Source organism: Xenopus laevis, chromosome 3S, assembly GCF_017654675.1.
Source record: "Xenopus laevis strain J_2021 chromosome 3S, Xenopus_laevis_v10.1, whole genome shotgun sequence".
In the NCBI taxonomy this organism is placed as follows: Eukaryota; Metazoa; Chordata; class Amphibia; order Anura; family Pipidae; genus Xenopus; species Xenopus laevis.
This window is the reverse complement of record NC_054376.1, coordinates 38,655,634-38,680,181: the sequence shown is the minus strand read 5'-3', so window position 1 is coordinate 38,680,181 and position 24,548 is coordinate 38,655,634. Positions and strand designations below refer to the sequence as shown.

Sequence of the window (24,548 nt, the reverse complement as noted above, 5' to 3'; positions counted from 1 at the left end):
AATTTACCCTAGCAACCGTGCATTGTTTTGAATGACAATATGGAATATTAATAGGGAAGGGTCTGAATAGAAAGATGAGTAATACAAAGTAACAATAACAATACATTTGTAGCCTTACAGAGCATTTGTTTTTAGATGGGGTCAGTGACCCCCATTTGAAAGCTGGAAAGAATCAGAGGAAGAAGGCAAATAATTCAAAAACTATAAAAAATAAATGATGAAGACCAATTTATAAGTTGCTTAGAATTGGCCATTCTATAACATACTAAAAGTTAACTTGAAGGTGAATCACCCCTTTAAAGGAACTATTCCGTAAAAAAATAAAAACTGGGTAAATAGATAGACTGTGCAAAATAAAAAAAAATTCTAATATAGTTATTTAGCTAAAAAGACTGAAGTGACTGGATGTATAACATAATAGAACTCTACTTCCTGCTTTACAGCTCTCTTGGTTTCCACTGATTGGGTACCAAGCAGTAACCAATCAGTGACTTGAGGGGGGACCACATGGATCATAATTGTTGCTTTTGAATCTGAGCGGAATGCTACGGATCAATTGCAAACTCACTGAACAGTTATGTCCCATGTGCCCTTCCTTAAAGTAGAGAGCTCCAAAGCAGGAAGTTTTGTTCTGTTAGACATCCGGTCAACTAACTATATTAGAAACATGTTTTTCATTTTCCACAGCTGGTTAACCCAGTTTTTATTTTTACACTGAACTGTTCCTTTAACTAGATGGGTCTGTGACCTTGTCTTATATTGTATAGCAGTGAGTTACTTTTAGTTCTGCAGAGCCAAATGCATTCTATGTTCGTTATCCCCATATTTTACAATTCAAATAGGTGCCTAGAAGTATTCTTTGTGTTGAACATAATTTGAATTTGCGCAATTTAGCTTACCGTATGTTCCTCAAGCAGGCGTGAGGTTAATAATCCTGTTTGATATCAAAGTTTAGCTTTTGATGTGTATCTCTTATTTCCACAGAGCCATTGCTACACCTGTGGCCGCAGCCATGGGGATAAAGGGTAAAGTTCGTCAAAAAGCTCCAGTTAATCCAGTGTTTGAAAGTTTCTACATCTCATGCTCCAAGCACCCATCTCATGTAAGTAGTCCAGCTGTTGTGTAGTGTATTTGGATGCTTTGTCCTGTAATTTGTCACATACAGAAAGAGCCTCATCTGCTAAAAGAAGCACAGGACAGTGTTTTTTCCCTTACTGTTCCAATTCTGTTTAGAAACCTTATGGCAAAACTGTTAGGGACAAAAGATAACCCATGGGTGCCACACCTTCCCTTGACCCAATAACACAAAAGTTTCAAGTTGTGTGTGAAGTTTTTTGTCCAGCCAAGGAATGTTCTTAGTCCTTGTGATTGCCACTTCTGTAGAGGGTCCCTTCAAAGACCAAATGACCAGATTGCCTGTACTGGCACAGATGTCAAGTGCTTGATAGGTATGAAGTGGCACTTTTAATATGTTTTATTTTCAAACAAGAAAAGAATGTACAAAGCAAAGAAACAATGTGGGAGAAAATCACTTTACAAATTTGGACAAATGGCGTATTGGTGCACTCGAAGAGGTAATTGGTAAAGGTGCTCGAGGATTTATTGATTATAACTGATAATGCATAGGTCTAACATTCATAGATCCCCTTCTATATTCTAAAGGGGTAAAATCGTGTTTACAGTATCCGTGTAGGGCAGGTCCGGATTCACAATAGGCCATGGTATTCTAAGTACACAGAGGCCCAAGCAGCCCCCCACCAGCCCAATAAGTAATGACTGTCTATGGCAACTTGCAGCAGCCCCTCTGGCATTTGCCAGAACCCACAGATTGCCAGTCCGGGCCTGAGTGTAGCGCAGGCATGTCCAAAGTCAGGCCCGGGGTCCGATTGCCAGGGCCGATCCTGCGCATTTCGCCGCCTGAGGCGGGCTTCGTTTTGCCGCCCCCTTCCCCATGGTACTCACTTTTCCTGACTGGGTAGGGGAGGGTCCACGTCGCTAATGCAGAGCGCGCAATTGCGCGCTCTGCACTAGAAGAGCCGAATTTCCGTGTTGAAAACCGGAAATTCGGCTCTTAGTTACCAGGAGCGGCATTTTTGCCGCCCCTGGTAACCAGGGGCGCTGCCGCCTGAGGCGAGTGCCTCAACTCGCCTCATTGGCGGAGCGCCCCTGCCAATTGCGGCCCGTTTTCACATTTACAGCGGCCCTCAGCCTCCATCATGAAATTAATAATGATGTGGCCTCCAGCACAGTGCAAGAATCGCGTAGCCTTAATATTTAGGCACATTAGTGAAATGATCTGCCACTTGGTCTATACTGCTGCCTGTGTGCTGAAGGTGTCAGCAATAGTCACGTACTGGCACAGAGTGACGCGCTGCTCTCACATACTTCTTTAGGGCTGAAGGTGCAATAGACGTACTGAGGTGCCAGTACAGTAAACTAAAAAAGTATGTGAGAGCGGCACATTACTACGTGCCAGTACGTGTCTATTGCTAACATCTTCAGCACACAGGCAGCAGTATAGACCAAGTGGCAGATGTGCCTAAATATTACGGCTACGTGATTCCTTGTTTAAATGAGTTAAATGACGTTAATGGTTCAAAGAATGTCAGGCCCCCGCACATTTTCACCTCACCAAATCTGGCCCTCGTTGCAAAAAGTTTGGACACCCCTAGTGTAGCACATCTCAGTAACATAAATAATGTTTGACACAAAGCAGCTGTTTTCATAGGCTAGCATTTATTAAGTTGTGGAGAGGATCATTGGCATTTATCCCTGTGATAGTTTAGCAATTGAGAAATTATAGGATCAGTTATCTGGAAACCTTTTTGCAGAATTATGGGAAGGCCATCTCCCATAGACTATTTAGACATTCAATTAACCTAAATTTTTAAAAATAATTTTGTTTATCTTTGAAATAATGAAACCGTACCTTGTACTTTATTTCAACAGTAATATAATTCATCCTTACCAGAGGCAAAATAATCCTCGTGTTTATTTAATAATTAAAAGATTCTTTAGTAGACAAAGTATGGTGAACCTAATTACAGAAAGATCCCTTATTTGGAAAATCCCAGGCCCTGACCATTCTGGGTAATAAGTCCAATACGTGTATTATTGTAGAGCGGAAAGAATACCTTGCTGAAAATACACTGGGTTTTTATTTTGTCTTGCTTTTATGCAGGCAAATTAAACAAAAATCTATATACAGGATAGAAATGGTTTTGAGGTGTTACCACCCCTTTAAAGGTTGTCAACCCAAAAAAAAATAATTAAAAAAAAAAAATATATATATATATACACACACACACACACACACACACTAGGGATGCACCGAATCCAGGATTTGCATATGTAAATTAGGGGCGGGGAGGGAAACCGCGTACGTTTTTGTCACAAAACAAGGAAGTAAAAAATGTTTTCATCTTCCCACCCCTAATTTGCATATGCAAATTAGTATTTGGTTCGGTATTCGGCCGAATCTTTCGCAAAGGATTCGGGGGTTCGGCCGAATCCAAAATAGTGGATTCGGTGCATCCTTAATATATACACATATATACACTTTTAAAGCACTAACAATTTTTAATAAATCCATATTGGAAACTTGCTTATAATTGTGGGGGGGGGGTTTTATTAGACCAAAAAATTTTTTGGGTTGGCATGTCCTCAGGGGCGCTTCGCCAATGAGGTGAGTTGAGGCTGTCGCCTCAGACGGCAGTGCCCCGCTTGGTACCAGGGGTGGCAAAAATGCCGCTCCTGGTACTTTAAGAGACGAATTTCCTGTTTTCAAACCGGGAATTCGGCTCTTCTAGCGCAGGGAGCGCAGTTAGGCTCTCTGCGCTAGCATACTGGCTCTCTCTGCCGCCCTCGTGGACCCCCTCAGGTGCACAAAAGGTAAGAAGGTAAGCACACGGGGGAAGGGGGCGGCAGCAACTGCTGCTGCCTCAGGCGGCGGAGGGGCCAGGATCGCCCCTGCATGTCCTTTAACAAAGAACAAAGAGCTTCAAAAAAAATTTCTGCTTTCTTTTTCTCCTGAAAGAGTTGTCCCAAATTTCTACTCCCCTGCAGTTTTTGTATATGTATAAGACCTGTTATCCGGAATGCTCAGGACCAGGGGTTTTCTAGATAAAAGATATTTCTGTAATTTGGATCTCCAAACATTATGTCTACATAAAATTATTTTAAACATTAAATAAACCCAAGAGGATTATTTATATCTTAGTTGGAATCATGTACAAGGTACTGTTTTATCATTACAGAGAAAATGAAAATCTAATTTAAAAACTTGAATTACTTGATGGCCTTCCCCTAATTCGGAGCTTTCTGGAAACTGGGTTTCCGTATAACAGATTCCATACCTGTAGTTCATTTCTGGTGTCAATAAATGAGCTCTGAAGTTTTGAATTGTGGTCGGGAAAATAACAATTTAGGCCAAATGAACATCTGAATGTAGAAAACATTTGCTGGATAATTCGGCTATGCAAAGCCCAACCATGCAAAGCAACAGTTTATGGAAAGTAGAATACAAGAAATGAGATAGCTACAGCATGTGAGATCGTGTTTGCATGATATTCATTTGCTTTGTGCTGTGATTAAGCCAGTTCTTACTTCTGAATATGGAATTAACAACAGTCAAATATATTAGGATCTGATTTCTGCAACCAATAACTTTCTGTGAGCTCCAAATGCACCAGTAATGTTGGTTCCATCTGTATATGAGTGCCAGTGGCCATATTTTTAGTATTCCCTAAAGCATTTACTATAGATCTAAACAATGCTAATTAAGCTGGCAAAGGCATGGTGATTCCTGTGCTCCTACTGGTGTGTATATAGTTGTGCTTCACTTCTGGATTACCCAGATGCATTGGATGTTTGTCCTGTAAGATGATGAAGTAGCTAACAGGGGCTGTGGAGTCCCTCAGCCTCCGTCTGAGACCTCCTCCATGCACCAGATGGATATATCACTAGACTACACTGGGTTTTTTTTTAGTCTGAACAGAGGGGAGATCAGGAAAGTTGGCAGTACACATAGCATTTAGGTGCATGTATGCTGGCCCTGATACCCCACTTATATTTGTATTCCATGGAGGATATCAGTCAGGTTGTCGACCAGGCAGGTTTGAAATTGTAATCTGCCTATGCACAATCTTGGCCAGTGCATTCTGAATTGGCTGATGAGGAAGTGAACAGGAAACACAGATCCTCTTCACTTCCTGCTGTTTTGATCGCTCAGGCTGTCAACCTAAACAAAACTAATGCGACTGTACCATGAATTGCCCCTTATACGGTATCTGTTACATACAGAGGCCCCCCTCCCAAACCACACCACCTGCACTCCGTACGCTGTTTGTAATTACCAGTTAATAAAAGCAGAGTAGTTCAGCAGGGTTTGCAGCCGCCATCGTGGGCCCTTTGTATATTTTTATCATGGTCACTTTTCTTTAAAAATAGCAGCTCTCAAGCTCATGTCTGAATAAAAAGGGGCATCATGCAGAATATACCATGCTGTTTAAATTGTCGTTTTGATTTCTACACCTTTTTATTTGGCGGCATGGTTCGGTTATGTGACAAGATGATCTTGTCACTATTACTGTTATATTTTATTTCTTTCTGTGAATGCTTTGCAAGCTCTTTGCTAACTTCCTATTTTAATGCAAATTTTGACATGTCTTATAAAAATAACTTACTGCGTGGGCTATAATGAATACACTATTTCTATACACTGCATTGCTGGGTCTACACATGAGGGTGCCCAAGGCATGTCCTCCTCTACCAATTGCCACATTCTCTACTAACCCCAAGCAATTTGTACACTGGATCCCCCATCAGCACATCTGCTAGCAGAGAGATATGGTGCAGCAATCTTAGAGAAGGGCCTGAAGCTAGGGTAATATAAGTACCTGTCCAGCACCCCTCCACTGTACCTCTTCTGTCTACTCCTAGTTCTGGCCCTTGTGTATGAACAAGGAAGAATTAAACCAGTTAAAAGGCAGTGACTTGGCCTTGGCATCATGTCCTGCAATTCAAACCAGGCTCTGGCATTTCAGGCACACAGAGGCCCAAACAGACCTTCACTGGCCCAAGCAATAGTATCTATGGCATCTTATAGCAGCCACAGAGGGGCCCCTTATGGGAGAATGTACACCAAAGTGTAAAATACTTCACACACAATCACAGCAGTTCCAGTTGTAGAGCTGTAGTTCACATCTTTCTTCTGATAGATATGGCTGGGAATTGCCTTCTTTTCTTAATCTCAATTCCCCTCTTTCTTCAACTGGCTTTGAGTAAAACTCTTTAGAAACATACCACATCTAAAATGTGTCATGTAGGCTGGAGTCTTATCATTCCATCTAGTGGGCACCAAAAACTCAATTTTTTTTTCTTTTTTAATCTTGATCTTAAAACTTCCTTTGTGTTTTAGCTGTAGGAACCTCTCATTGTTTCCACCAACTATAAGGGCCTCTTTGTTCCTACAGACAATGCCCCAGTTACAGAGTTGCCTCTGGGTGTATTGCAGAACCTAGCACTTAAAGCTACAGATCTATAATGCTGTGAGCAAGAAGGCTCTAGAAGGGTTACCTTAAATCACCCGATCTGACAATATTGGCCCCCTGTTGTGGGCAAGCTGAATTCTCTGAAATCCAGAGGCTCCTGCCATTGTATAAATCGGGGCTTTTGTCTGAGGCAGCAGACCCAATGCATCAAGCTAATGTTGTTCTATGGGTGGTGTGAACAGCCACACCTGTGTGTATGGGCAGAGCAAAGCTTTTATGGAAAAGAAACAGTTTAGACAGGGTGAAGCTTTGTTACCTTTGTAGATGGAAGTGACATCCTTTTTTTTAAATAGATGCACAAAAGGCAGAAATTAGATCAGCTTGGCCACTATTTATACAAAATAGCAAAAACCTGCACCCCATCAAATAGCTCTGAATTTCCCTATATAGCATTGCTAACATGGACTAAAGACTAGACTGTGTACTTCACTCCAATTGAAAGTTAATAAAGTTTATGAGAAAAGCAACAAACATATAAAATACATTAATAAGACAAGCAGCAGTTTTATTTTTCTCAATTTGTGCCTGATCCTTCACTTCACAGTGGGTCAAGGCGAGGGAGACACTGCATAACTCGATGAGTCTAACAGGGGTTGGAAATGGATTCCTTTCAATCTGTGGAATCGAGTATCTCTCTGTAAATGGAAAAATATATTTTTAGAAGTTCAGATTAACACACCGTTTCTACATAAATTCAACTCAATACGCTCATGTCAAAAGGGAGGCATATATTCCCTTTAACATTTGCCACTTATTCTCTGTTACTGGGTATATTTGTGTTTACTTTGTTTACTGCACAACCTTCTAGTGCACCTGCACTGAAATAAATGAGGAGCGATTCTAAGGGCTCTTACACATGGGTGTTTGCTTATGCATTTTTCAAACCCATATATTGCGTTTAAACATGTTTTTTTGGATGCACATAAGTGTTTTTTTTCTTTACAAGCTTTTAAAGGACAACTAAAGCTTAACTAAAGAAGTAGGCTAAAAATGTACATTATGTTTTGGGCTTCTATACCAGCCAGAGGCAACCACAGCCCTTTAGCAGTAAAGATGCCCCAGTAGCTCCCCATCTTCTTTTCTGCTGATTCACTGCACATGCTCTGTGCTGCTGTCACTTACTGAGCTTAGGGACCCACTCACAATATACAGTACACATAGAATAGAAATGTCACAATAGAAGACTGATTAGTAATTAATACAGATAATTACTACATGGCAGCACAGAAACTAATGCAACTAGCAACAGAATGTAATAATCAGCCCTATAGCATTGGCTTATATTACAGGCCTTGATAATTTGTCATGGCCCTTAAGCTTAGCTTCTCAACAGCCTCTCAGAGCCCACTGAGCATGTGAGTGTCACAGACACTTTCCAAGATGGTGACCCCCTGTGACAGTTTTGAAATCCTGAATCATTGCTGCTATGAAGAAGCTGAAACTTTAGGCTGTTGCAATAAGACCATTATATAAAATATGGCATTTTTAGCCATATAAATATTTAGGGTTAAGTTCTCTTTTAATAGCTGGACGTGAGTCAGGTGCAAGAAAAAATGCAGCATGCTTTGTCTAAACAAACTGACTCAAACGCAAACTGAGTAAAATGCAACTCAATACGCTCATGAGTACAGCTTGGCAGAATATAATGGAATCAATTAGCGAATGCAGTTTTTGTAACGTGCATCAAACGCATAAAAAACACAGGGAAAAACTCCCGTGTGTAAGAGCCCTAAAGGTTTTGTTTCGCTCACTGAGCTGCAATTTCATTTGGCAACAAAACAGCCTGAATTGGCCAATGTAACATTGCCCTTAAAGGAACAGTAACGTCAAAAAATAAAAGTGTTTTAAAGTAATGAAAATATAATGCAGTGTTGCCCTGCACTGGTAAAACTGCTATGTTTGCTTTAGAAAAGCTACTATTGTTTATATAAATAAGCTGCTGTGTAGCAATGGGGGCAGCCATTCTAAGGAGAAAAGGCTCAGGTTACACATCAGATAGCAGATAAGCTCTGTCTGTCTAATGGTGGTATCTGTTATCCATTAGTTATCCTGTGCCATATAGCTGTTTTTCAATTTCCGCCATTGCTACACAGCAGCTTGTTTATATGAACTATAGTTGTGTTTCTGAAGCAAACAGATCAGTTTTACCAGTGCAGGGCAACACTACATGATATTTTCTTTACTTTAAAACACTTACATTTTTTGGTGTTACTGTTCCTTTAAACACACTTCCATTATCGTTTCAATCTTAATGGTGTAATAACAATCTTGTTTATATTCTAACCTTTTTAATCCACATATAACAGGGAAGCAAAGGTGAAAATCTCGCTCAGAGGCTTCATTGTAAGTGGTTTGTGTCATTAAAGTAATATAGAGTAATTATTTGCTCTCGAAAACACACGGGATGAGAACAACACTTCTGTTTATGGTATTCTTGAAAAAGGCGACATCACTTACAATAATGGCAATAAACATCCAACGGATAAACTGCAAATAAACTGTAATAAATGTAATAAATAATGCAAATGTATTCATATATTTTAGGAAATGTAGGTCCAGGAACATGTTTGTTATTGTGTTTTATTTTTCTGCCATGAATGTAAATTCTAATTCCAAGACTCTTTGTTAACCCAGATTACTTAACATGTACATGTACAGGATCTAGTATCCAGAAAGCTCCAAATGATGGCTTTGCAATTTCCCATACACTGCCAATTAAACAAGCAATTCTTCAGTTGTTGTGGATTTGCTTTATCTTTGTAATAAATACAGTACCTTGCTATTTATTTTATGTGTGTGTTTATAAGAAATGGTGCAAAGTTCAGACATAGACATGCTACGAGACAGTATGCAAACTCAGCAGTCTAATAGTACAGCATAATAGACAATCCAGCACAGAAACATGTAGATGCTGCATAGCAAGGCTGATGCACAATTGAAAATTGAAGGGATACTGTCATGGGAATTTTTTTTTTTTTTTCAAAATGAATCAGTTAATAGTGCTGCTCCAACTCATGGCTGAAACTATATCCTGTGTACATCCCATAATCCTCTCACTTTTGCCTCTGATCTTTAAAGGGATACTGTCATTGGAAAACATGTTTTTTCCCAAAACGCATCAGTTAATAGTGCTGCTCCAGCAGAATTCTGCACTGAAATCCATTTCTCAAAAGAGCAAACAGATTTTTTTTATATTCAATTTTGAAATCTGACATGGTGCTAGACATATTGTCAATTTCCCAGCTGCCCCAAGTCATGTGACTTGTGCTCTGATAAACTTCAATCACTCTTTACTGCTGTACTGCAAGTTAGAGTGATATCACCCCCCTCCCTTTTCCCCCCCAGCAGCCAAACATAACGGCTCCCTAACACAAGATAACAGCTGCCTGGTAGATCTAAGAACAGCACTCAATAGTAAAAACCCATGTCCCACTGCGACACATTCAGTTACATTGAGAAGGAAAAACAGCAGCCTGCCAGAAAGCATTTCTCTCCTAAAGTGAAGGCACAAGTCACATGACTGGGGGCAGCTGGGAAATTGACAAAACGTCTAGCCCCATGTCAGATTTCAAAATTGAATATAAAAAAATCTGTTTGCTCTTTTGAAAAATGGATTTCAGTGCAGAATTCTGCTGTAGCAGCACTATTAACTGATGTGTTTTGAAAAAAAAACATGTTTTCCAATGACAGTATCCCTTTTAAATATCAGAGGCAAAAGTGAGAGGATTATGGGATGTACACAGGATATAGTTTCAGCCATGAGTTGCAGGTTTCATGGAATTCCATTCCTTAGTTATACCCCAGTTTTGTGCTGAAAGCCAAACAGATATAGTGGTGCAAATCGGGTTTAGCAAATATTTCTGGTATACTTTATACCATAGGCAAAATTGTATAGGGCCAGTGTGCAGCACATATCTATATCAATATGCTGACCAATCTCCCCAAACGCCTTTCCTGAATATGCGCCGGCTAAAAAGCAAAAAACGCCGGCACTAATCACATGCGGCGGTTCGTTTTCTGAAGTTGCCTCACGAGGAAACTTCGGGCTACTTCGGAAAATGAATCGCCGCGTGTGATTAGCGCCGGCGCATATTCAGGGAAGGCATTTGGGGAGATTGGTCGCCGCAAAACCGAGGCGAATAGTAACGAGACCAAATCTCCCCAAAACGCCCCGTGTGGCCTGACCCTAAATGGTGCTTCTGGATGTGTAGCCCTGCATAAATGGATATGGCTTTTCAATCTCTCTGTTTTGCATTATTGTAGCGATATCTCCTTATGCTAACACATAATCACTGATTTTATTCTGTTGTGCTTTTGTGCAGGAAGAAATTTATGGCTTGGCTAAGAAAAGCAACCGTACATCTATACAAGTAGAACGCTGGTTTAGAAAAAGGCGAAACCAGGACCGTCCTGCTGTTTTAAAGAAGTTCCAGGAATCTTGGTGAGGAAATCTCTCTGGTATTCTTCCCAGCCATGTGTGTGAACTCATGAATGAGTAGCACATGCTGTGATATACACCAGCCAACCAACAATGTTTGAGATGTTGCTGAATTAGAACTACTAGCAGAAGGTTGATTGGAGGTGTTGAGAATTGTAGTTCACAGTGGGTGAAAATAAGTTTGTGGGATAAAAACATGTTTTCATTTCTATCCAACTGCAAACAAAGCTATAAAACTAACAATGGTAGTGTTTGTTCAGAGACACACATGCCTGTATCAGATATTGCAATGGAAGAAGCTTTGTTGCAGTTGTAGGATAGAAAATATCATAGTCAACATGTTTTATGCGCAAAGAAGGTTTAATATCAGATACAGCAGGTGAGTTTTTTGAAAAGGATTTATTTTATCAAAACAGGAAATGAAAAAGAAAAACCGGAGTTTCCTTTTATTGCTGTCCAACTCTCTTTTGTGCGTCATGAGATAATACCCAATGTTTGCAGGTTAGATTATATGAACACAATGAGGTTGTAAAAAGCCATTTGTAGAGCTCATGGACTGGATGGGGTCATAAAATTCACCCATATGGTCTCCAGTTAAACAGAGCTGTTGTATTTTAAGCCAAGTAGTATTGGTGCCAAATTCGGACTGTCTTGTGAATGTGGTTTTTTTTTTGTGTAATTCAATGGTAGTCACTTTGCTTCAATGGGAAGAGTGTTGCCTCTATCAGTTTTTCCGAATGTGTTTGACTGCTTTGAGCACCGTTCTCCCCTAAGGAAAAGTGCAGCACCATCTTTTGTCTGAATCCTTGCGCCCCAATGCAACTAAAGCTCCCCATAGACGCGACGATTCTTCTTGCCGAACGACCGATTTTAAGGAAGTCCGACCAATCCTTTGAAATAATCGTGCAGTTAGTGGGATTCGAACTATCGTACATCTTACGATTTTTCGGCCGACATCTGTGAGGAAATTGATTGGCCAGGTCAGAAAAATCTGTAGGTCCCAGTGCAATCTATCTATGTTTGCAGGGCCAAGCAGGCAGCTCCCCTTTGTTTTCCTGGCAAATTGGTCTTTTTAGTTGATGGTAAATTCGTACGATCGGTTCGAGAAGATCGTGGTCTAACGATCAGGATCTGATCTTTTAAAAATCTCAACATCTATGGCCAGCTTTACATGCATGTTACATCTAAAAAGGTTAGTAATCATTTTTCGAGTGAAAACAGTCATTATTGATTGGTTAGATTTACTGGCATTTAATAAATTGTCCCTTTCGTGTCTTGCAAACAGCTGCTAGTTCGTAGTGCTGTTCTGCTGCAGCCTATGGAGCACGTGCTGCTAGTAAAACTGGCTGGAAGTGGTTCTGGTTCTGCAAGTGTAAAGGCTAATAGTATCTTTCAACTATAATACCCTTTGAATAATTAATTTCTGATTAATAATGAACCTGCTTTTTTAAAATCATCTGAAAGCAATGCAGCATTTCTGTTGTGTACAGAATCACATCTGTAGGCAGTTCATTTAAGTAGGCAAATTCTTTTGGAAGCATGTATTTTGTCTGCACAGAAGTATCCAATGATAGCATCTCTTGGGCACAGAACAGGCCGATCCTGGCAGTGACTGCTCAGAGACCACAACCTGCAGTGACGGTGAATTTACCCAGACACTGAATCAGCCCAGCCACCCCCCAGCGACATTACTGAAAATAGCTTTGGCCCTGGATAGGAAAACAGTGTGTCACCATCATCCCTATGGCCTCATACACTGAGATCAGTGGGAGGGAACCTTCACTTGGAAGCAAGTACATTAAAGGGACAATAATGCATTTTATAAACCCTAAGCATTGTTTACAGGTGGCCATACACTTAGAGATCCTCTCGTTTTCCGATTTCGCCAAACGAGCGGATCTCTCCCCGATATGCCCACCTTGAGATGGGCGATATTGAGCTGATCCGATCATGGGCCCTATAACTTAACTATAATAATTGCTCAACAGGGCCATTATCCATGGTGGCAATAGCAGGGAGTCCCACCATAGTATTCAGACTTTTGGAGCTACAAATCCGCCCTGCGCTCCTTTAACACCAGCCTCTTCCAAGCCAAACAAACATACTTTACTTCACTCATTAACTCCCTTTCTAAAAAACCAGCACAACTTTTCTCCACCTTTAACACTCTCCTTTCCCCTTCTCCACCCCCTCCATGCACATCTGTCTCTGCTCAAGATATTGCTGAGCACTTCAAAAACAAAATTGACACTATCAGAAGGGACATTACACTACTCAACCCCCCTAGACTTCCACCACCCTCCCTGCACACTGCCCAGTCTCTCCTGTGCTCCTTCACCCCTGTCACTGATGAGGAAGTCTCAAAGCTTCTGGCCTCTTCTCACCTTACCACCTGCCCGCTTGATCCAATTCCCTCGAAACTTCTCCGCAATACCAATCCTTGTCTAATCAAAGCCTTAACTCACCTATTTAATCTTTCGCTCTCAACTGGACTGTTTCCTTCTCAACTAAAACATGCTCTTGTCACCCCCATTCTGAAAAAACCCTCTCTTGATCCCTCCAATCTTGACAACCTCCGACCTATCTCTCTGCTACCTTTCATCTCTAAACTACTTGAGCGCCTAGTCTACAACCGACTTACCTCATTCCTCTCTGACAATAACCTGCTGGACCCCCTACAATCTGGTTTTAAGCCACAACACTCCACAGAAACTGCCCTGACTCGACTAACTAATGACCTTTTAACCGCTAAGCCAACAATCATTTCTCACTACTAATACTGCTTGACCTCTCAGCCGCATTTGACACTGTAGATCACCCTCTCCTCCTCCAGTCCCTCCAGTCGCTTGGCCTTCGTGACACAGCCCTGTCCTGGTTCTCTTCTTACATCACCAATCGTTCCTTCAGTGTCTCCTACAATGGAGTATCATCTTCTCCCCTACCTCTTTCTGTTGGAGTTCCTCAAGGCTCTGTCCTGGGACCATTACTATTCTCCCTCTATACTTCCTCCCTTGGCAAATTAATAAATTCGTATGGTTTCCACTACCACCTCTATGCTGACGATACTCAAATCTATCTCTCATCTCCTGATCTCAACCCAGAACTCCTAACTCGCGTCTCCTCCTGCCTGTCCGCTATCTCTACCTGGATGTCGCAACGCTACCTTAAATTAAACCTCTCTAAAACTGAAATGGTTCTCTTCCTCCAAGAAACACCAGTAGCATCCCCGAAGTATCCATCATAGTTAACAATTCCACTATCACCCCCTCTCCCCAGGCCCGGTGCCTTGGGGTTATCCTAGATTCTGCCCTGTCATTCACTCCTCATATTCAGTCACTTATTAAATCATGTCACTTCCACCTAAGGAACATATCCAAAATACGATCATTATCACCCAAGACGCTGCCAAAATTCTTATTCACTCTCTCATCATATCGCGTCTAGACTACTGTAACTCTCTTTTAATCGGCCTCCCCCTCCAGAGACTGTCACCTCTCCAGTCCATAATGAACACTGCTGCGAGGCTCATACACCTCAGCAACCGCTCATCCTCTGCCTCGCCATTCTGTCAATCCCTGCACTGGCTTCCGTTACCTTTCAGAATCAAATTCAAATTAATGACACTGACTTTCAAAGCACTTCACAACTCTGCTCCACCCTACATCTCTGAACTCATCTCTATATACTCACCCCACTCGCTTACTTCGCTCCTCTACTGACCTGCTACTCAACTCTTCTCTCATTACCTCCTCACATGCTCGCATTCAAGACTTTGGAAGGGCTGCACCCTCCTCTGGAACGCTCTCCCACGATCTGTCCGACTTTCTCCCAACCTTTCTGCTTTCAAAAAATCTCTGAAAACGCACTTCTTTCGAGAAGCCTACCCTCACTCTGCTTAACTACCAAACGCAACACCACATACAACACCACATTTCTCACCCACTTACTTCGATCTTGCCCACTCCCACACCTTGTGTATTACTCCCTTCCCTCTAGACTGTATGCCTATGCATAGGGCCTTCCTCACCTCTTTGTACCTGTATTGATTGTGATGTTTGTTACTCCATATATTCTATGTATGTAATTCATGTGATGTAGTTGTATAATCACAGTTACTTTACAGTGCTACGCAATATGTTGGCGCTATATAAATACATGTTAATAATAATAATAATAATTCACCGTGTTCATCTTCCTAAATAGTCTTTGTGTCACAGAAGAGAGGGGCCTTATAGAAGTCTTAGGGTTTTAAACAAACAGCATCATTTTAATTATATTCAATATTGCCAATTACGAATGTTATTATCTGGCTTTTGGAGGATGAAGTCTTATTGTGTTTTTTATTTTATATTATGGTAATTTAAGTAGTGACACCCTCTTATATAACCAATTATCTTTGTTTACTAATTTTTGTTATTTTAGCAGAATAGTCTAAACTACCCAACACCCTAAATGTTCATGAGTTCATGGCCTCTACCTCACTGTGTTTCACTAGTTAATCCTGATGAAAGCTCAATGAATGAGCCAATACTGAATAAATTACTTATTGGTTCACTTCCAAAGACCTGTAAATAAGAGAGTGCAGGTGCAAAAAACATAAATCCTTGGCAGCTTCTGTCATTTCCTATGCAGTACTATTACATACAACATGGCACAAATGGAGTATACATGCAGACATAGGATGCCAGCAATAAAATCCTTCTTTAAATCGGATTATTAAAGATAAATTGAACTGGGGAAAGATTCGTCCGAATACCGAACCAAATCCTAATTTGCGGCAGGAAAGGAAAAAGTGGAAAAAATTCTTCTTTTGTGACGAAAAGTCACATGATTTCCCTATCCGCCCCTAATTTACATATGCAAATTAGGATTCGGTTCGGCCAGGCACAAGGATTCGGCCGAATCCTGCTGAAAAAGACTGAATCACGAACCGAATCCTGGATTCGGTGCATCCCTACACAGTATGGTAGTACAGGTGCAAGAAGCCAGAATGTAGACCAAACACCAGCAAGGAATGAAGGTTTTGCTGTGTTAATAGAGCTAGTTTGAGTTCTCTAGTGAGTACAATTACTAGTACCAGGGGGGAAACAGCACTTGTTTTATAACAGAATTCACAAGAACTAATCTTATTCATATGTGGACATGCTAAATGTTAGTATAAACCTATAAGCAGTGTGTTGTGTGTACTCCCTTGCAGATAATTATAGAGAGATGGAAGCTAAGGGCAGGATTCATGCCACACAAAATGGGAAATTCCCCCCTTGTATACAGAATTGTGCTTATGAAAAAATAAAGAGAGAAATTTAGTGCAGTTAAGTGGGGCATACATATGAAGGTCTATCCCAATCAGATATTCATGGGGAGAGGGGTTCTTTTTGAGCATAAACACTTCCTATACGCAATTAGTGCTTTCCTGTGTTTGGGCACTTTTCGAGTGAAGCTTATTCTAGGTGGGATCTTATAAAGCACCTTGAGAGGTGCCAAAGAATTGTAAGAGCTAGAGTCCCCTTAATATTTACTATTATATGTGATCAGGATAGTGATTTTTACATGCAGTAATTCTTATGTAATTGATTTACCCCAAAAGCCTGCTCTCATTGGCACACTGTTCAGAGTTTGATGCAGTCGTGTCAGTGCTATAGACGGACGTGTGGGTTTGTTCACATGTTGTCATGGGATTAGATAGAGGCCACATTTAAAGGTTGTGGTGTTGTCAGTGTGGGCTTCCCACATAAGAGCGTTTGCCTGTGTAAATGGAGAAGTACAGTATGTACAAATCATTGCAAAAACAAAAGGAACCGGGAGCACTCACTCCACCCACTGATGTATAACCGCTGGGCTGCTACGTAGTCCGCTCCCAGTGCGTGAAAGTTCCAACAACGTCCTTTAAACACGGAGCACCAGCAGCTTTAAAACATCCATTTATTAGAAAATTCATTAAAACAACGCGTCAAGCATACCGATTACAACACGCTCTGTCTTATGTTTTAAATTTTCAGTGTTTAAAGGACATTGTTGTACAAATCATTGTGTTATTACACTTACAATTACACTATACAAATAAATAAAAATGCAATTAGACAAAGAAATTTGGCAGGGGAGTTAATGATGAAAACTTCTACAAGGTGACCATTTCTTTTATAGTGTAGGACTATGATAGTTTAGCTTTTTATTGTGTGTGATATTATGCCTTAGGGATGCCTGCAGCTCCCCAGCTTAAAACTACAATTCCCAGCAGCACCCCCTGGTTGTTTAATATGCTGATGGAAAGATCTTGTCCATTAACTCATGCTCATTTTTTTGCTTTGCAGTTGGCGATTCACCTTTTACCTGTGCGCCCTGGTTGGAGGAGTGGCAGTGCTCTATGATGTGAGTTAATATTTCCGAAAAAAGTATTTTCTCATTACTTCGCTTTTTCCTGATTTGGCGCAGTCAGAGAAATGAAAGCAATCATTTTGTGGTCTTGCTGTGTGTTACTGGAAGGAAATCAGGCTTGTGTCACTTTTTATCCTCCTTAATGGGGAACTGCACCCAAACTCCGCCCAAAAATTTTTTTTAGACAATGTATTTCTAAGCAACTTTTCAAATTTCAAAGTTATATGTGAATGTAATTGCAATTGAAATCTGTATGTGATTGGTCCGGCTGCTTATATGCTTTGCATGCTGACTGCTGAAATAATGTAACAGAATCCAGCCGGTACCAAATCAAAAGTTAATGCTACACAGTAGAAAAACAGCTCTTTGTAGCCCAAGGTGCAAGCTGTACCCTCTGCCAGGTTAGGATAGTACAAATCCGTAAAAAAAAGTAGAAAAACTTTTAATCAAGTGCCTCTGGCAACGTTTTGGGCTTTACCCCAGCCCTTTGTCAAGCCTATAATCACAAATACATGTACGTGAAAATACTCCCAGGAAGAGGAGGAGTCACAAATGTTCACCTCCGTTACCCATAATGCTCTGTGAAGCCTTAAGTGTCCAAAATATTTTAGTGTTTAACATATTTCAAAGTGTTCTATTAGTACAACACCCAATATCCTCAAAAGAGAATCAGAATACATTGTAGCTTAAAACCGGTCCAGCTTAGTGGCACTCTATTCTTGGTGGTTTTATCATTGTGTTTTTACACTTAGGGCATGGACACACATGCGGATCTCAGGCGCGGCACTTTTTTTTTTTTTTTTAAATAAAAATCTGGCTGCTGCATAGATATGCTTAGCAGATTAATGGCACATTATGCTAGCGTATACGCTAAAACCACAGCACGAACTGCTCAGAAAATGCGGCTAAGATCCGCATGAGTGTCAATGCCCTTAAGCTAATGTTATATGCTTGCCTTTAGCCATAAAGCTGTTCTAATGCTCATCGTTTGCTCTGTGCAGCCTAAATGGCTTGCTAGCCACATTGTTAGACCAGGTTAAAGTTTGCTAATTTCTTTTTTTAGGCAGCCATTGCAATTGTTTTGTGACACTAGCTGAGTCTATATAACTTTTAACCCAATAATGTACATATTTATTTAAATCTCATGCTCTCCTGGTATCCATAAAATGACAGAGTGCATTATGTGTGTATCATCACTCACTCTGTGACCTTGTTAGGCTTTTCTGCCAAGGCAAACAGTTGTCATATGTCTTTCATCACTCCCATTGGTCACAGCACAATGAGATGTTATGTTTAACCTTTAACTCTTATGGCAAGATATTGGTTTCACAATAGCATTTGTGTTTGTCTTTCCTGCGCTGAACAGGGGACAAAGCACATTTATACGAGCCCATAGGGTGCTGTGAATCTTCTGCTCACATATCAGTATTTATTTGTCCTGCTCTTTAGGCCTCGCACACAGTACAGACATTGCTTTGGTTGTGATCTAATTTAGTTGGGCCTAATCAATAGTGTTAATCGGACCCCTTGGCACCGAAAGTCTGTGCGAGTCAAATAATCTCATTGCACTATGCAATTACTTTCACTCAAAACAAAAGGTTGGAAGAAGCAGCAGAATAGTGCAATTTAGGCTAATCATGTAGTCAGGCATGCAACTAATAAGATGCGCTTTACATTGCTTACATTACATTTTTTCTGTCTCATCTTACTGATTTACACTGAAATAGCATGATCCGATTTTCACTTGCATCCAGGCTCAGTAGTATTTAGTTTTCATGGCCCCTCAGCAGCTACTGGGTCTGCTGTCTTCTACCCTGTGCTGGTTCAGTTCAGTACATACAATAGTACTCATTTCTAGAAACATGTGATAAGAGCTATTAGTAATGCTAATAATATTACACCTGCCCTGCCGAACAAAAGTGTGCTCTCCGCTTATATCTTGTGATTGTTTTGTTTCTACCAGTACAGAAGTACAAACACAAGTACTAGAAGATTTTCTGATTATAGGGCCCCATAGACACAGGTGTCACCTTGAATGACCTGTACCTTTTCCCATTATTTACATGTACATCAGACTCAAGAATAGATTGGTTATTAGAGCTTTTAAAGACACGTGGTGTAGTAGTAAATACAATGTCCAGGAAGCCATAAAGCAACACCAGTGCCTCTAGCACTGAATATGGTTTAAAATGACATATTTTGCATACTGGATTTATTATACCAGCCTAAAGTTTCGGCAGCTCAATGGCAGCAATGATCCAGGACTTCAAACTTGTCAGAAGGGGTCACCATCTTGGAAAGTGTCTGTGACACTCAAATGTGGACTCAGAGCAGCTCAAGTGATTGTGTTAAAAAAAGGCTTTAGTTCCTCACATTTTTATGTAATCTTTTTGTTCAACCCACTGAATTAAAGCTGAAAGTCTGCAGTTCAATTGCATCTGAGTTGTTTCATTTAAAATTTATTGTGGTAATGGACAGAACCAAAATTAGAAAAAAAAAGTTGTCTCTGTCCAAAGATTTATGGACCTAACTGTATATTGTGAGTGGGTCCCTAAGCTCAGTAAGTGACAGCAGCACAGAGCATGTGCAGTGAATTTGTAAATTTAGCTTCCCCTCAGTATCAATGATCCTTTCCATCAAGCATCATACTGACAGCCAGGGGCTTTAGGGCAGTGGTGTAAATGTTTTCTGCAAGCCGTAAAACTACTTAAAACATGTATAGGGTCAGCTCATGTGCAATGCAAAAGGGGTTAGTGGCGATATTTAAAGGAAAATGTATGAAGTCAGTTTTATCTAGCCTTCAAGAGAAAATACACCCCCCCTTTTGAACATGAGCTCATTCAGTTAGTTATTCGGAAAAGGGGCATAGCCACTATCTAATCTTTCAGAAATAAATATATTGTTGCTTTACACGGACATACCTGTATCTACAGACTGCATGCCGACCAACACTCCACCCCAACACACCTCGTTTTCTTAAATGAAGTCTGTTTTCCAAAGGCGTACCTTTCATATTTGCTTTTGTACAAGAACTGATAGTCAATTGCATCCCAGCCTCTCAGAACTGAATGGCTCCTAAGATGTGCCATTCAAAATATTAGAAGAACATTATGTGCCTAAATAAATCAGAACACAAAAAATAGTCCGTAGTCCACTGATTACCATGTCAGCAATCAGAGAAAAACTCAAATGTAATTTATTTATTTTTTTGCCAAGCTGTGAGTCAGCCACTTATTCATGCATTGGACATTTGTTATGCCTAAGATAAGGCATGGATTTCTCAGGCTTGTGCCATGCAGGGAGGCTTGGAGCTTGTTACATATAGGTTTCCGTGGCAAGGAAAGGCTCATGCTCCTAGACAGCTGACATTCTAGTTCACTTCCTACTGCAATTAGTGTGCAATAAAGCATTTCCTCCTTTACAACTGTGTAAAAGTATGGTGCGCTCATTACAACACAAAAAACAAATGTTATTTAAAGAAGAAAATGAAAAAGGTCGTAAAAAAAAGTGCTGGTATTGGGCGATTGACCCCTAATCAATGTGCCTTTGTGTGTTTTGCAGAAACCCTGGTTCCATGATGTGTGGGAGGTGTGGGTCGGATACCCAAAGCAGGTGAGAATTTGGAATGGAGTTTCAACTGCAACTTTATTAAACTTGTTTACATAGCATTAGAATAAATTAAATCTTCTAGCCACATTTCTCCAGTTTTGCATGCTCTTTTCTCCAAGCTTCCTAGTTGTAGTGCAAGAACTGGTCATGCAGATATTCAGTGTGTGTGTAGTAGGGCACTGCATTGTTCCAGTAAGTTTTGGATTAGAGTTGGCAGTGTGTCTGCTTAAGGTGGCTATACCATGTTAGATCGCCAGACGAGTGGATCTTAACCTGATATACCAAAACCAGCGTTTGGACCTTTGGCCCTGGGGCTGAATTATCTGATTAAAATGATCCTGGATCGAAGAAATAATCAAACTTGCTCAATCGATATCTGGACGATTTTTGAACTGATGTCGATTGGGTTGGCCCATCTGAAGTCCCCACATAACTGGCAGATAAACTGCCGAATCAGTCTAAAGGACCGATTTTGCATCTTTAATCTGCCAGTGTACGACCACCGTTAGTCTATACACATTTCCTCTAATTTGGTTAATCTAGACCATTCTGCCCTACATCTGCAATCCTGATGAATTAAAGATTATCTGTCCTGAAAAAAAATGTATTTTGTTCAGCCAAAGGAAGTGAAAAGGAGTTAAAGGAGACATATTGTCTAAAAAATGAAAAGGGTACCAGTGCATTATACTCATTTAGCTATAGAATAATTGTGCTTAAAAAGGTAGTGTTTCAGGCTGATTTATTGAATATTTCTGCAAAAACCCTAATAATCCCTCCCTTCTCTTCCATTTCCTGCTCCCTGAATTCCCAGGCTGTGCAGGGGAGCCAGTGGCTCTCAGCTCACTGTACTGTAGGACAGGAACCAATCAGCAGCTAGCAGGACCTGATAGGGAACAGAAGCCTGTCTGTACTTGTGTGACTGCAGAGCTGTGATAGGCTGTCCCCCTCCTACTGTGTTTCTGGCAGGGACCGTTAGGACACGCCCACCCCTCATTTGAAACAGACAAGGACCAGTGAATATCTATAGGGAGCTCTAATAAAGGGGCAATTTTTAAAAATAATAATATTTAGCACCATGTTAAAGCAACACCATATATTACTTATAATGGCCTACAAAACTAGGGTTTTTTCATTTATCCTATATGTCTCCTTGCAATGCATGACCACGTGCTTGTACCTGGCCTGGGGGCAGATTCTTCAGGTACCTTACAGGTTGACACGTTAATAGCCTAAGATAATATCACATCATTTATGTCACATTTGCAGTCTGCACTCAACATGGTCCCGCTGTAGATGGCTATTTCACCTCAATATATAGAACATTACCCAGAAAGGAATGCAAAATGGAACCTTTAACCAGGATGCAAGATACCTTACAACAGTACTTGGCCAGGGGCAGCTGGGAAATTGACAATATGTCTAGCCCCATGTCAGATTTCAAAATTGAATATAAAAATCCTGGATTCTGTGCATCCCTGAATATAAAAAAAAATGTTTGATCTTTTGAGAAATGGATTTCAGTGCAGAATTCTGCTGGAGTAGCACTACTAACTGATGCGTTTTGATGACAGGATCCCTTTAAGATTTCTGTGGATTTTGATGTGGTGTGCCATAACCACAGCCGCCATGACCTCAAGGTAGTCTGATACCTTCACTAGAAATTCACAGATTTCATACGCTTATGCGTCCAAATGCCATAACCCCAAACCTCACCCATTAGTCAATGGCTGGTGTTTTCACCAATGGCTTTAGCCTTGCGGTTTAGGAATCCTGTTTTAAAGTTTAATGACAACTTGGGGCCAATGTATTAAGAAACAAATGGCTGCAAATAACTGTTCCTGGTTTGGTATTAATAAACTGGTCAAATTCACCTTTGCTTTTTGCCGCTCCTGCTGTGCTGAAACCAAGAATATTTTTTTACAACATCCAAAATGCAGTGAATTAGAATTATGATGTGTGTTTTATATTCCCTCAGGAAGTGCTGCCATCCCAGTACTGGTATTATGTGCTGGAGCTGAGTTTCTATTGGGCGCTTCTGTTCAGTGTGGCCTCAGATATCAGAAGAAAAGTAAGTACATGTCATTGTCTGCTCAGGGACCCAGTATGGACCCACCATAGAAACTGAGATATTATATATATATATATATATATAGTGTGTTGAATGTTTTCAACAATGGTTCTGAAATCCCATACAGAAATATATAAGGGGTGATGCCAAGGGCTGTGTAGTCGGTACATAAATCCTTCTACTCCGACTCCTCAGTTTATGGTACCTCCGACTCTGATTCCTCTGTTTTAAAAGGAAAGTAACCCTAAACTGTAAGTGTATCAAAGTAATTAAATATAATGTACTGTTGCACAGGTTACATAGCATAAGCCCTGTCCAATACAATGGTGTCTTATCTAGGTAACCTGTGCCTTTTCTACTTCTTCCACCAGCATGAATGGCTGCCCCATGGCTACACAGCAGCTTATTTATATAAACTATAGTAGTCTTATTATTATTATTTATTATTATAATTATTATTTATATAAACTGAAGCAAACACACCGCTTTTACAGGTGCATTTAAAATGCTTCCATGTTTTGGTATTGCTGTTCCTAATTTTACATATTGATTGAAATAAGTTAATTACACAACATACAAGGAATTTTATCACTGCCAAAGCTCAAAATATAAACCACATCCTTTGGTATTTCTAAAACAAAATCCAAGTTAAACTACATAAACCGAAAAACAACTTTATTTACTGAACCTGGCATATAGCTGTTCGATAGCTGTTAAATACAATCCAAAATGAACTAAAGTATTGTTCTTAGAAACAAAATTGCTTCTGCCATATTCTCCTTCATAGAATCTGATTTGATTATTTTCAGTGCTTGTATGTAAAGTTATTAGGAGTACATTAGCAGTACATTTTTGGCGAATCTGACTCCACAGCGCTGTTGATGCCACTAGTTTTATATAATAATAATATAATAAATAAAGAGGGGTCATATTAACCACATCTCTTAAACACAATATACCACTTCCTTGTAAACCATTAATAATTACACAGTGCAGCGCACAGTATATCATAGTCTATATGCAAACTAGGGATGCACCGAATCCACTTTTTTGTGGTTTCGGCCGGATACTGAACCAAATCCTAATTTGCATATGCAAATTAGGGACGGGAAGGGAAAAAATGTTTTACTTAACGTGATTTCCCGACCCTAATTTGCATATGCAAATTTGGGTTCGGCCAGGCACAAGGATACAGCCAAATCCTGCTGAAAAAGGATGAATCCTGGATTCGGGACATCCCTAATGCAAACAAAAGTCATATATAAATGTCTACATGACCCATGACAAATTGTATATCATCCAGTGTCCATGAGAAAAAAAAAAATCGTGCTGGAAATCCAAACTTGTGTTTATATACTGTGGGGTGTTAATATTAAGTATTATACTCTGCTTCCTAATGAATATGTGGCAGCAATAGACTGTAAGTATTATTAGGGATGCACCGAATCCACTATTTTGGATTCGGCTGAACCCCCGAATCCTTCTTGAAAGATTCGTCCGAATACTG

The 24,548-nt window shown here is 40.3% G+C and overlaps 1 protein-coding gene across 4 annotated transcripts in view; it reads left to right on the top strand.

The window, feature by feature from the left end:
* The window catches only part of cers3.S (ceramide synthase 3 S homeolog), a 74,831-nt gene that overhangs the window by 43,180 nt on the left and 7,103 nt on the right, over window positions 1-24,548 (top strand). For all 4 annotated transcript variants that reach the window (XM_018254250.2, XM_018254251.2, XM_018254252.2 and 1 more), the window contains 5 exon segments: window positions 985-1,102; window positions 10,874-10,992; window positions 17,301-17,358; window positions 20,926-20,976; window positions 22,949-23,041. In XM_018254250.2, coding sequence (XP_018109739.1) covers window positions 985-1,102; window positions 10,874-10,992; window positions 17,301-17,358; window positions 20,926-20,976; window positions 22,949-23,041 — 439 coding nt within the window.